This window comes from Bacillus rossius, chromosome 17 (genome assembly GCF_032445375.1).
Source record: "Bacillus rossius redtenbacheri isolate Brsri chromosome 17, Brsri_v3, whole genome shotgun sequence".
NCBI classification, from domain to species: Eukaryota; Metazoa; Arthropoda; class Insecta; order Phasmatodea; family Bacillidae; genus Bacillus; species Bacillus rossius.
This window is the reverse complement of record NC_086344.1, coordinates 34,292,026-34,306,573: the sequence shown is the minus strand read 5'-3', so window position 1 is coordinate 34,306,573 and position 14,548 is coordinate 34,292,026. Positions and strand designations below refer to the sequence as shown.

Genomic DNA, 14,548 nt, shown 5'->3' with positions numbered 1-14,548 from the left:
TAGATTAAGTGTATTCAATATTATTTATAAATAGCATTGTTTCCATTATTATTAATCATAAAAAACTAGTGTGCAATCTTTGTATTTGCTAATGGTTCAGGGTAATTTAACCAGTGCTGTACACTGTGTACCACAAATATTTAAATTTCGGTGTGTAGCAGACACGTTTCACTACATAACATACAAGCTCTATTCCTACACAGTCTCTGCAGTGGCGTAGCCAGGGGGGGGTTTTAGGGGTTCGAACCCCCCCCCCCCTTAGCACCAAATCTTTAATTAATTTCTTATTCATCACTCAAACAAATTTCATATTAAAATTAATAAATTACAATACTTACAATATTTAAATTTAAGTACCCAAAACTGCTAAAATAGCACTATTTTACACCTTAAAATCCAAATTTTCCCGGGGGAGGACCCCCCGACCCCCCGCTTTAATACGGCGGGGGGGGGGGGGGGGGCGCATGCTTCTTAACACCCCCCATACACAAATCCTGGCTACGCCACTGAGTCTCTGTATACCTTAAAAATTTATTAAACATTAGTGCACAATCTTGTATTTACTTATGGTTCAGGGCCATTGTGTGCCTCTACCAAGATTTTTATTGGTCAGTGTTGTATGCCTTCAACATTGCATTTATAATGGCCAGTACTGTGCATTTTCTACCATTTTTAAGGCCAGTGCTGTATGCTTTCAATCATTTTTGTGACCAATGTTGTATACCTTTCATCACAAAAATTTTAATACCCAGTTCTGTACCCTTCCTCGTGCATTTTTATGGTCAGTGAAGTACACTTTTTATCAAAAAATTTATGGCCAGTGCTTTACTCTTTGGCTTGGGCCATTTTATGGTGAGTACTGTACTTTTTTCTATCGTGCATTTTAATGGCCAGTACTGTGTCATATTTATGCTCAGTGCTTTACTCATGTCAAATCCTGTACATTTTGGCTTGTGCCAATTTTTTGGCCAGTGCTGTACCGTTTGGCTTGTGTCATTTTTTATGGATTAACTGTACGCTTTGGCTCCGCCTACAACGCGAGATGGGAAAATAAGGGAATTAGGTTAGGTTAGCTACATTATAAATACTTTAAAACATTGTGGACGGTTTATTTGGTTAGGATAGCTAAATTAATGAAAGATCCGGGGGGGGGGGGGGGGGGGGGGGGAAACCAGTATGAACTTCGGGTATGGCTCTCTCGTCTGTGAAATGTTGGCTCCCCCACGCATTATGTCAGAGAGTCATGTTGTTACGACACACCTACAGCGAAACTCGTCATAACAATGTGGGCCGATCAGTGTCCGTCAGATTTATAAAGAAGTCATTAAAGTGCTGTTAATAATATATTTGTTTATTGTTTTCGTGCATTGGAAATGAATATGCAGCTTTAGTTTTTAATACTAATTCAACTTGTAAAAGTTGTTAAAAGTTCAGCAATATTTAGTTATTCGGTAAAGCAAAAGTAAATGTTAGTAAATGACTTCTAATCACACTGGCAAAAATAAATTCGTGTTTTTGGCCTTTGAAGTGCTGGTGACACTAATCAAGATTTTGTCTTGTTCTTCTTGGCTTTCTGTTCCTACCACATCGTCCATTGTTTTATGTTTACCTTTTTTGAAATGGGAACCATGAACTGCAGATATCATGAGTTTTCTCTTTCTATGCTACTAAAGGATACATATTTTGACAAAAAGTTCATGTTAACCTATCTATTCGAACCAGGGCAATTCACACCATCGCCCATACCACCCATGACATAAAATAATCATGTGGCCCGATCAGCAATCTGTGTCTATTGGACACAATTTAAGACATTGCAATAAGACGGACCTTGAAAATACTTGTACATAATAGTATTTTTATTTAAATATGTAATACTAAATTAAACTTTTCTGTAATCTATGATGTTGGTGTACATTGAGAATTGTTCTTGAGCGATCGTCCCTGCGAACTTCAATTTTCCTTATTTAAAATGTTTTGGATTTTTGGAAAGGTGTGAAATGTTATTCCAGGAGACTCTTACAATGAGGGACAGAACATTATTGCACAATTATTTAAAGGCTTGAACGGAAATATGTGAAATGCTTCCTTGCGACCATGTAGAGAGTTAGACACAGGCAACAACTTTTGTGTCCCATAGTTCCTCTCCTCTCCAAGGGTGTCACATGACGCCGTAATGTCGAAGGGCGGGTATTATGGCTTAGAGACGAAAATACAGGTAAAGGAAGATTAATTGCGAAAAGTTTATTAGTAATTTTTGGGGTTAGAATTAGGAGCAGATAGGTAAGAATTTGAGGTGGTAGAATGGTTAGGGGAACTGACTTGGAAGAAGGAAAGAAACAATGAAGAGAATGTGTCTTGGGAATGCTTTATTCGTTATATTATAGGGGTGTATGGGGTTGGGTTTCTTTATATGCGGATGACTTGCATTGTAGGTCGTGGAAGAACGACACCATCTGCAGGAAAACTTTGACTGGCTGGAACGAAAAACAAATGAGAACAAAATGTCAATTAATATGTCTAAGACGAAGATAAAAGGGTTTAATAAATGTATGTACAAACCGAAAGGGAAAAATAAAATTATAGTCAATTATATCGGAAATTCCCTATTAACATCGGGCACGCTACGCCTACTCTTGGTAGAATTCCATGCCAGTAGGAATTAAGTTACCAAATGTAATTTTTTCCGTGCTCCTATCACTATCCTGAAACCATGTAGCAGTTCGAAAGTTTTTACTATTTAATAAACATTACAAACATTAATTTTTATCTCTTTCTAAATTTAACTTCAATTTTGAGTAGCTCCTGTGTTCCGTTTGGGTAATATAATTTATGTTATGTTGGTATGAAAGTTTTGTGTTTGAGAATACGATTTGTTGTTCGTGATGTTGTGACGTAAATTGGGGTAATGAAATCGTGTGTGTTTCACTTTTGTACTGTTATTACAACAATAAAATGAAGGCTGAAGTATGAGCTGTGGTATTGAGGGTGAATATTTTCGCTTTAGTAATCATTGAGACAGTTATAATCACCCCTAAATACCCGACCCGCCATTTGCAAGGAACTTGTTTTGCAGTGGTCGAATATTTAATTTTTTCGTGAATTAAAATCTTTCCGTAAATTGCGTATCGCGGAATTTTATTGGAGTGGATGATGTGACTTGCTACCTACATAATTTTTTCCGCGCTGTATGGAATTCCAGTTGAAAGGATAATTCATGCAATTCCGTGGGCGGATAGGCGATGGTGGTATACGTGTCAAGCACTGTTCTGTTGCATTTATCTCAATGGTGCGATTATTTAATTCGCTAAATTCGCCCGATGGTGGAAGGTCACTGTTGTAGGATGGATGCGACGTTTCAAACCCATCAGCATGTGAAAGGAAATGATGGCATGGTTTCGCTGGACAAAATCGCGACCGTGCCTGCAGTTTTCGATTGTGGTAAACCTGAGCTACTGGGATCTGTCACTCACAGCCAGGAAACGGACGGCTCAATAACGACTCAAATAAGAACTAGCGCGAGAGTTTCCAAGAAGATGCGACTTGATCCTGTCTGCCTTTCATCTGCGGGGGTTGATAAAAAGGGTAAGTTTTTTTTTCTGCATTGCTTACCATTTGATAATATAGTTTCACTTCGAAAACATAGTTTTATCTAGTTCTACTATGCATACAGTGGTAGGAGTCATGTTAATATTTAAATTAAAATAATACAATATCTTAGTATTGTGAAGCTATTTAAAATCACTAATGTCTAAAATATACAATTTAAAAAAATCCCATTGGTGAATTAGTACCTGGAGAACCAAAATATTGATAATTTTGGGTGAAATACATTTGTGTGTTAATTGTCCATAAGATCATGGTGCTATGGCACTTTAGCCAAGCTAAATATACGTAAGATATAAAAAAAGACTTTCCTAGTTATAGGCTAAAATTTAATAGAAAAGTATGTAAATACAACATTTCTGAGTTTAAATTTTTAGTACTTGGATTAAATATTTATTCATACTGGAAATACAATATACAGCTAAATATTATTCTTTACCTATGTGTCATATTTTTAAGAATCATAATACAATTATGTAGGTTGGTACATCATCAAAGGGAAAAGCTGTAGAAATGAATGCTTGTTTTTTTTTTTTTTTTTGCAATTTTAACATAAAAATTTAACTTGTTTTATTACAATTTCCAAAGTATGTACATAAAATACAGATCATACATAAGTACAAAAAAAAACAGGCTGATTTCAGCTTATTTTAACTAACTTCGTAGAAATTCATTCATGTAATAGGTAAATAAGGTATAATTCTTAAGTCGCCGCTTTTCCGTGAATTAATAATAAAATTCCTAAAATTTGTTTATGGAACACTAGACATTATGTATACACAATACAAAGTCACTGTTTTCGGGGTAAGTATGGGAACACCTCTAAGTTTTCGGGAAAAAAAGGTTTATTTCGGAATATTATTGTTAATTTCGGGAAAATCTGCAACGTAAGAATATTACCTAACCCAAAAGTGAGCTTTATTTTCTGTAACGCTTGTTACAGAGAAGCTGAAAGACGACGAGAGGCCAGACGCACCGGCCGCCAAGGAGAAACCCGAGGGCAAGGAGAAGTCGGAGCCCAAAGAGAAGGCGGACCCGAAGGAGAGGCCGGACCAGAGAGAGAGGGCGGAGCCGAGGGAGAAGGCGGAGAACAAGCCGAAGAGGCTGACCCAGCTCTGGTCCACGGAGGAGAAGAACACGTTCTTCGAGGCGTTGAACGAGTTCGGGAAGGACTTTGACGCCATCGAGAACCACTTCGCCACCAAGGCCAGGAAGAAGGGGGTGCCCGAGAGCATGGCCAAGACCCGCCTGCAGATACGCCTCTTCTACCTGCGTACGTGGCACAAGATATCCAAGTACCTGAAGTTTCCGGAAAACACGGGTACGTACTTAGACACCGTATTTCATGTCTCCATTGGCGTAGCTGTGTTCATAAAGTTGGGGGGGGACAAATAATGATTTTGATGTCATGTAAACCCATTCCCTTCTTACTAAGACGGGGGGTTCGGGGGTCCTCCACGGGAAAATTTAGATTTTTAAAAGTGCAAAATAGCGCTTTTTTAAGCAGTTTTTGTATCTAACCATTGGATACATCAATGTTAAAATTATTATTGTTTGCTTAAGATAAAATTTGATGAGTGAAGAAATTACAAATAAAGTTGGGCAGAAAAATATTATAAAATAAAAATATCACGGTCTAGTAAGTTGGGGGGGGGGGGGGGGACATTCCCCTCCACCCAAAAAGTTCAGGGGGGCACGTCCCCCCCCCCCCCCCCCCCCCCCCCCGGTTCCTACGTCCCTGCATATCTCTAGTGTTGCTTGATGTCTCTTACGAAGTAACGGCTAGTACATTCAAATGTATTATTGAATAAAGCAGCAGGTATGGAGGGTAACTTTTCTTGGGTCACCTAGCTCATCCACAAAGCCGGGCCACAAGATGAGATATTTTTTTTTGCCATTCTGTTTCTGGATGGCAGACAAAAAAAAAATTTTTTAGTCACTTTCACTTCAAACCATACTTTTCCGGGATTTCATCAGCTGTCGCAGCCACGGACAGAAGATATAAATTCCGCGCTGTGCTGAGTTTGGTCCAAAGACGTAAAAAAAAAAAGTGAAATTTTTAGGGTATATCGTCATTTAGTGAAAAGGGATTAAATATGAGTGTTTATTCAATTTAAAGAACTGAGACACAATGATGAGAAATTTAAAAATTATTTTCACATGTCAGTGAGAACATTCGATGAACTTCGTGGTCTTCTCGGAATTCATTTGCAACGTGAAATCATCAGTGTCAAGTTCACCCAAATTGTGTACAACTGTATAGAAAGACACTTTGTTCGTATTGAAAGGTCGCTGGATGTACTGCCCAATAAACTGCCGGTAAGTGTAAACACATTAATGCTGCGCAGTATACTACTACGCAATTTATCCAGCTATTTTGCCGTCCGGCGACTGGACGATTGTAGTGGCAGTCCGGTAAATCATCAGGTAGCTAGGGGATCGTACATTAATCACGTGAGGCTCGAAGGGGGGGGGGGGGTGTCAGGAAAAATCACAAAATATCACAAGGGGGGAGGGGGGGGGTGTGTAGAGAGATATCACGTGTATTTATTTTTTCGCGCGATTTCTACTAAACCGAAAATGGACGCGTGACCTTGACTCGCCGTAGCCAGGCAACAATATCCCCGCCCGCCGCAACATGAACCACCCGGCTCGGCTTGCCAGTCGCCAGTAAGACTGTGATTTTGGCGCCGAATACATGCGTATATCACATAAAAGTCTTTCCTTTATTATTTTTATGCCAGTGAGAATAAACCTGCAACCTTAATGTGTGTCTGGACATTTTTATCACTGTGCTTAATTTTCCAGAATTAAATTAGATTATACCTATATTTAAAGATAATATTCTGAAATTTTTAAAAATATTTTGTACCAAAAAAATACACGTGATTTATTGGTGGGGGGGGGGGGGGGGGGGGTACTCTGAAACCTCACCACAAATCACTAGGGGGGAGGGGGGGGTTAAGAATATGCTAAAAAAACATCACGTGATTAATGGACGACCCCTAGACTGCGAAACTGCCGGGTGTTCGTGGTGTGTACTAGCTCATGCCCCTCAATGTATCTCGCTGCCGTCCGTTAGCCTGATGACCAAAAAAAGGACAGTGTGAAAAGAGCTTTACGAACTTAAAAAACAACTGGAAACACTGTACTAAGCTAACTAAAAACACTGTCAGCATAGTAATGCGATGCTGCAGCCAAGTTAAATTGCCAGAATTCACCTGAAAAGCCCAGACCCGCAAACGACTTGATTTGGTGCGAGATAACGCAATGTGCCGAATCGTAGAATGCCTGGTGAAATTGCTTTCACGGTGCGTGCCCTGATTAGCAGTGTTCCTGCAGACAGAGAAGACTCAGGAACCAGTTAAAATTTTATTTTATGTATTTTTACTTATAAGTTTGCTTTCCCGTAATAATCAGCATCAGATTTTTAATGACATTTATTAAACTTGATGGATAAAAAAATCGGTGTATCAATTTAAAGTACAGCCAAATATCTACATGCTGTATCTGAACACACAGGGTTGTGTTCATGGCACACACATCGCTACGTCCCTTAGCAAATGCAACCATAATGTAGAGGATGCCTTTCTAATAGATGGATAGTATCCGAAAACTTATACTGCTAACACCACTTTTTGGTGGTACTAATGTGCACTTAGCCTTGTAAGAGTTGTGATATCTAGGAATATTCAGCAAAACATAAATGACTAATATAATCTTGGATTTAGTGGACCCATGTAGAAATGCATTGACATCCCTTGTTAAAATTCTGCATCCATTATAATACACTTTTATTGGCTCCCTTAGCTAAGGGATCCATTAGGCTCATATTCGGATGCAGTTATAGTCTTTCAGCTGTTCCAAATATTAAAAAAAAAATTGTTTTAAAGTTTTATCAGTCTTGTGTTTAGTATGCAGGAAAATATTTTATAGTCAATTCTGCTTGTTATATATGTTTGTTGAAATGTTTTGATAATTTATCTGTCATCTTGCCATGTAGATGCATTATAGATACATGAAAAAAAAAAAAGGTGAGACAGGGAAAAAAAGGGAAATTCAGGGAAATTGGCAGAAGAAAGCGTATGGGAACTGTGCTTAGAACAAAAAGCTATAGTTATGTATTTAATAATAATGTTAATTTTTTTTCTATGTTTATTCACTTTTAACATGGTGGAAATTCAAATTTGTGTCCAGATATGAAGAAAGTGACTCAGGAATTGTATGGGCTGATCAACTACGGAGAACTACGCAAGAAGATGGGCTTCGTGAACGAAAAGATTTGCTCAAAGTTAAACGAGTTGGTCTACAGGGGCACTGTTAACTTACGTTTCAAAGGGAAAATCATTCGCATAAAAACCCCGATGTGCCGCACCATGCGAAAAATAAATAGGCTGGATGGTGAGTTTGGGGAATGTGTGCTTTTTTACCTGAATATGTGTTTGGTGAAGTTAACTTTGGTTGTGGTGTGGTGTATTTGTGTTTCATTGTAACCATAAGTATAGTGAAATTTAGATGTAGGTATCTTTTGTAAAGTAAAGACTCAAACCTAAGCAAGCATAGAATTTGAATTTTGAATGTAACCAGTTTTGACTGTTAAGTATAAAGCATGCAAAAAAATTATTCATAATTTAATGAACATTCAATGTACTTGAGTTCCATTTCCATGCTGAAATGCCTTCCTTCAGCATTGTGGAACGAGAGTCTTTTAACATGAATGGCACACAGCTATCATTTGTTTGAACTTTGGAGTAATTTTTACTTTATTTTAATAGGAAGTGTAAGTATGTGTAAGTATGAAAAAATCAGGTTATTGAGTAAGTTGTTAGTCCATCATCAGGCACAAGAACCAGGACCAGAGATAAAATACTGGTAACAGGCGCTTCATATAAGCTAGTCTCGTATTTATTTCAGAAAGGCACCAGGCCCTTTACGTGTCAGCAAGAGCAGCCTCTATCCTAAAGTTGAAGCAGCCAAATAAATTAAAAGGTTGACCCGCACACGCACAACCCCTGTCCAAAAACTGCTGAGAAGCACTGTGGAGTTAGCGAACTACATACTTATAAGAACTAATGCACCGTAGTTCATATTCACTTGCGGTAAATATTGTTTTTTAGGGTAACTTGAGGATCAAAAGAGAAATGTCTCGTAGAATCTATAGCCTCTCGGAATCAATGTGTTTTAGAATCGATGGCATCTTGGAACAATGGTGTCCGAGAATTTGTTGTGTCTTAAGAATGAATGCCATCTCAGAATTGATTGCAATGTAAAATTATTGCTGTCTTATAATAAAAAGTGTTTTAGAACCGATTCAATTGTGCCTTAGAATCGATGGCATCTTAGGATTTATTGCATCTTAGAATCGATGGCATCTTGTGTTTTAGAATTGATAGACTTTTATAGTCGATTTTGTCTTAGAACCGATAGTGTTTTAGACACAATGGCATCTTAAGCCCACCGCACACGGTACAATATTTTCTACTAGTTTGCTTACTGGTTTCTGTACTGTGTAGGCTACAAGCTGAAACACTAGGTGCGCTACAAGTTTCTGCTGCACTTGATTCAGTTTTGTTAAGAGAATATTCTCCACAACAAATTTTTATTATGATAATTCACATTTTTTACTGCGTACAAACAAGGCTCTTGTATGCATTTATTTAAACGAGGAGTTGGTCACTATTCCACTTCTTTCCGTCCATGTTTATCACAACATGCACGCTTAAAAGTGTAAACAACCCCTCGTGCTGTTTTCCTTGAGTTCTGATTGGCCATTCCTTAAATGTTGGAACACACCGAGCAACGAAAATAGGACGCAGTCTATTACGCAAAACCAGTAGCCCAGCTCGTACAGCTACTAGTATCCAGTTTTAATTCGAGTGAAGAAACTAGTAGTGGAGCCAGTACAACTCCTAGCTTACTATATTGTAAGGAATATTGTACTGTTTGCGGCGGGCTTTAGAATCGATGGCATCTTAGGATTTATTGCATCTTAGAATCAATGGCATCTTAGGATTTATTGCATCTTAGAATCGATGGCATCTTAGGATTTATTGCATCTTAGAATCGATGGCATCTTAGGATTCATTGCATCTTAGAATCGATGGCATCATGTGTCTTAGAATCGATAGACTTTTATAGTCGATTTTGTCTTAGAACCGATTGTGTTTTAGACTCGATGGCATCTTAGAATCAATGAATGTTAGTATTTTGGTCATGTTGTAATGGATAGGGTGTTGTAAAGACGTGTGGTCGGGGTGAGAGCGGGTGCTGCCGTGTCCCCCCCAGAGGACGAGGAGGTGGTGCGGCTGCCCACCCGCGTGTGCCTCGAGCTGCGGCCGCGGACCAACCAGGCATGGCAGCGCGTGCAGTCGGTGGCCCAGAACCCGCGCGTCAGGACCAAGCTGCCCCTGCAGAGGAGGCTGTCGTCCCTGCTGTCCTTCCTGGACCACCGGTGGCAGCACAACTGCGCCAGACACGTATCCTCTTCACACGGGCCGGGCACCGTCGTTTCGGAAGACCAGTTTCCGAGCAAGAGATATTCCATACATACGGAGTGTCCATGAAAGACCGCACTTTTTTTTTTTTGGATCGGATAGAGGATAAAATTTCTGAGACGGGAAGACTTTGCCGATTTTTGATCTGACCCATAGGTAATTAGTAGAGACACCTGTATTTCGCGAATACATTTAGTGTCAAGGTATTTCACAAAATACTGTAGCTTTTCTCCTGTGGTTATTGGCTGAGGTCGGTGAGAGGTTGTCGTCCCGCTCTTGACGGGGCCAATGAGAATGTGGTCACCGTACTGGCTGCACCCTCACAATTTGCCATGACTCTTAGAAAAAGCTACAGTGTTTTGCGAAATACCTTGACATGAAATGAAATCGCGAAATACATGTGTCCCTAGTAATTAGTAATTAATTAAAAGAGTTAACCAATGATGAGCGCGCTCTAAGAGAAAGAAGAAGAGTGGGGGGACTGTACGTACAGAGACAGAGAAGCGCGAGTAACTACTGAAGCTGCTTGCCCCCTTATACTCCTGTGGTGCCGTGAGAGACAGTGAGCAGTAGTACCTCGCGCTTCTCTCTCTCTCTTTCTCTCTGTAAGCTCAGTCCCCCCACTCTTCTTCTTTCTCTTAGAGCGCGCTCATCATTGGTTAACTATTTTAATTACTTACTAATTACTAGGGGTGTGCGGGAATAGGTTTTTGTACTGCGGGAAATTTTCGGGAAAAATAAATTATTCCCGCGGGAAACGGGACGGGATCAGGAAAAATTAAAAAAAAAAAAAAGCAAATTTGTAATTCTAACATGAGAAGATGGCCATTTAAAAGTTTCTTGCAAAGTTAGTTGTTTTTTGCTGCTATTTCTTTTGTCTGCTTCACTTGCCCTTTTTTCAGCGGCGACTTCATATTTTTTAGCATCCTCAAATTCTTTTTTTATAGAGGGATGTTTATTGAAATGTCTTAGTAATACAGACGTGCTACCATGCTCGCATCTCACGAATTTTCCACACGAGACACACTTTGCCAGGGATTTACTGTCTGTCAGATGTTCAAAATACTTCCAAACACCTTTAGGTTTATAAGTAACAGGCTGATCGGTTGCGACCTCCATTATTTTTAGGCTGCTAGTTTGTTTTAATATACAACGGCATCGAAAATAGGAACAGATACTTTGCACAAGCCTGTAATGTCAGCCGACAAAGCCCGCCAAACTAAACAGTAAACAACTATTTTTTTTTCTCCCAAAGCAAAATCATAGATGTTTAGATACTCGTGAGCAGTGGTGTAAAACTACGTGATTTCATATTTTTCAAAGTGCCAATACAGTTCTCTACATCGCCACTGCTATCAAGTAATGAGAACGGTTACGCTTCGTTAAGAAACGCAAGTCTAGTATTTCTTATATCTTTGGCGAAAAGATTGGATTGCGCATGTGTTTTGTTTGTGTCTAAGGACACACAGTTGTTTTAGGTTAAGTATTCGATGGTGACGGCAATAACGTTATATAACTGACTATTCACGTATCTTGCAAATTTGTACCATTGAAGAAATATATTTATGAACGCATACAATATTTACGGTACTCCATGTACGTTTTTTATATTCCAATTAGATATGTGTAAACGATTATCATAATTCACTGCACACCATAGCTGTCGCTACGATCGGCATACCTTTAAAAGATGTTTTGCGTTTAAATAGTACGGAAACCCTTCAAAAATGTACGAATCCATAAATAATATTGTTGTAAAAACATTTTGAATTGATAGAAAACATTTTCACATGATTAGTAAACATTTGTAAATTTTTAAAAAATTTCCCGAAAAATTCGGGAGTAATAAAATTCCCGCCCGGCATTTCGGGAAGCCTATTTTCCCGACTTTTTTCCCGAAGCGTCGGGATCCCGCACACCCCTACTAATTACCTATGGGTAGAGATACTGAAATTAGGCACTTTAATTTGGTCGCAAGCTAGAAAGCAAGTCTTCATACTCTGGCCCCGAATTCACGATTGGACAGCAGTTATTTGGACACGCCCCTCTGCGACATGAACCAACGATGCTTAGCTAAGAGAGAAGTAAGCGAATCAGGTAGTATCAAGAAATGAGAGGGAAAAAAAAAAATAACGGTTTCTCACTTAGAAATCAGCCGATCGAAAATCAAACGTTGGTGGAGCAAATACAAGGCTGTGAATTCCAGCTCGACCCCAACGAGAATTCGCGAAATTTCCGGGTCTCTACCAATGGGTCGGATTGAAAATCGGCAAGGACTTCCTGTCTCAGAAATTTATTTCTCTGTCTGATCCAAAATATACGTGCGGTCTTTCACGGACACCCTATATATTAATCTTTAGTTGCAGACACATGGAAAATCTTTAAAAAAAAATGGGGGGGAGGGGAGAGACCTGAAATTATGATTCGGGAATTGAGTGGCCACCCTGCTGGTAGCTGCCTCCGAGAAGAGCCAGAGATTGTTCCTTGACTGCGGGAAACCCAGATCGAGACCCTGAGGTCGGCCATCGAGGCGGCAGACCCGTCTCACAGGCCCGCGCCCGGCCCGGCCGAGACGGAGAGGCCCCGGCTGACGGTCGGCCCGAGACGGGACGCGAGCATCAGCGTGTCCGCCGTCAACCTCACCGAGTACCTCAGCAGCCTCAGCGTGTGCCTCAACACCTACCACGAGCGCTTCGGCATGCAGGTGAGTCGCGCGCCTCTCTGCCTTGATTCGGACGGTTCTGCGACTGTCATTCCGCTAGCAACGGGGTTTAGCAATCATCTTGTTGGATTGAAGTCTTTCCTCTGGAGCAGGGTTCGGCAGACCATGGCTTGCGAGCCGCATTCGGCCCTTTTTGTAGGATTCCACGGCTCTGCAACTCACTGCACTGCCACAGCACAAAAAAAAATGCCAAAAAAATCAAACGGCCCAATCACAACGCATGTCCTGAATCAGCCGCTCGCACCGCCCGCCACCGCATTCGCCCGGGAGCTTTTTTTAATTTGAAGAATTCATTATAATAATATAGGTTTTCTTGATTTATCATTAGAGATGTACTAATGACTACCGTATTTTTTTTTTACATTTACGTGTTTTTTTTCCTCCTCTTCAAGCTTGTTCAGTTTTAATATATTTTAATTTTATCTCGGTTTTTTTTTATCATCTTAAAATTCTTTGTCGATACAGAGAAAATGCATGTAGCGGATCTCTAATAAATTGGAGAGTCTGTTTACCTGATATTTGGCTCATCTCACTTGAAAAAAGTCTGCCGAGCCCTGCTCTTGAGGAATTATAAAAACATCATCAAGAAAAGGGCCCCTGTTTACAGACTGCATTCAAACAGCAAGTTACACTTAAAAAAAAAAAAATGAAAATTTTGAAAAAAACGTTTGCTAAGTCAAGACATCTAGAATGGAAAATTGCATGGACATAGTTTTGATGGGTATTTAATCTCCGCACTTCACGTCCTACTGTTATTACCATCTAACGAGAGATCGTAATAAGTGTTTGATTTTGCATTGCGTTTTCAACATTCGACAGGTTTATTTGAATTGTATGTCTTTCACAGATAGCGCTACATCAACTGATTTGAATAAATGCACATTCTGATTCGTATACAGTAGAACCCTGTTGCAATGTTTTTCATGGGAGCACAAGAAAAAAAACATTATAAGCAGGAAAACGTTATAACCAGGAAATCTCAATTTAGCACTTAACAATGTTCGAGCTTTGTACCAATGGACTCACCAAGCTATGTAAACAACTTTAATGTTAAAACCAGCAATAGTATACTTGATACATGAATTTTCTAAAACAAGCCAACAATTTTTCAACTTCGTCTTGTTCCCTGGTTAAATTTTGTTTGTCTTTAAAGATACACTGCCACATTTTTTGTAAAATTGTCTCACTATTCGTGATGACAACATTAAGAGTGAGAATGTCTACTCCTTTGCCACCTGAAAATATTTAATTTTGGGATTCGTACGTATGAATGAATAAAAAAATTAATTGTAAGCAATAGAAAACACTTTTAGTTATGCCCTCGCTCAATGGTTGGCAACTTGAATATCGTAGGACTATGTACGTGCATCTGAATACCCACCGGAATGGCAAGGAAGAGAAGAGTTGACTAAGGGTGCCAACTGACACGTAACTATGAACATTGTGTACCTTCAGTATATTGCATAAAGTTGTATTTTAACAAACTTCATGTATTGTATGGCAGTGATTGTAAACATAAACATAAACACACATAAAGGAAACTTTTTATCGTTTAAGTGTTGGAATAATTTGGTTTTGAAACATTTTTTTTCCCCCCATTTATTGAACGTTAGAAAGCATACATTACAAGTAGGAAATTACAACTATTTATGAACGTTGTATGCAGGAAATAAATACATTGTCCTTATGGGGGAAATGTTGGGACTTTTAAAAAATATGACGTTAT

The 14,548-nt window shown here is 39.3% G+C and overlaps 1 protein-coding gene across 1 annotated transcript in view; it reads left to right on the top strand.

Annotated features, from left to right (window-relative positions):
- Positions 1 to 2,832: 2,832 nt before the first annotated feature.
- LOC134540974 (protein cramped) overlaps positions 2,833 to 14,548 on the top strand; it is a 43,106-nt gene continuing 31,390 nt past the window's right edge. The window contains exons 1-5 of the mRNA XM_063384070.1: positions 2,833 to 3,585; positions 4,550 to 4,927; positions 7,804 to 8,007; positions 9,892 to 10,082; positions 12,604 to 12,804. Of these exons, the coding sequence (XP_063240140.1) occupies positions 3,321 to 3,585; positions 4,550 to 4,927; positions 7,804 to 8,007; positions 9,892 to 10,082; positions 12,604 to 12,804 (1,239 nt within the window). The 5' untranslated portion in view covers positions 2,833 to 3,320. The remainder of the gene's footprint in view (positions 3,586 to 4,549; positions 4,928 to 7,803; positions 8,008 to 9,891; positions 10,083 to 12,603; positions 12,805 to 14,548) is intronic.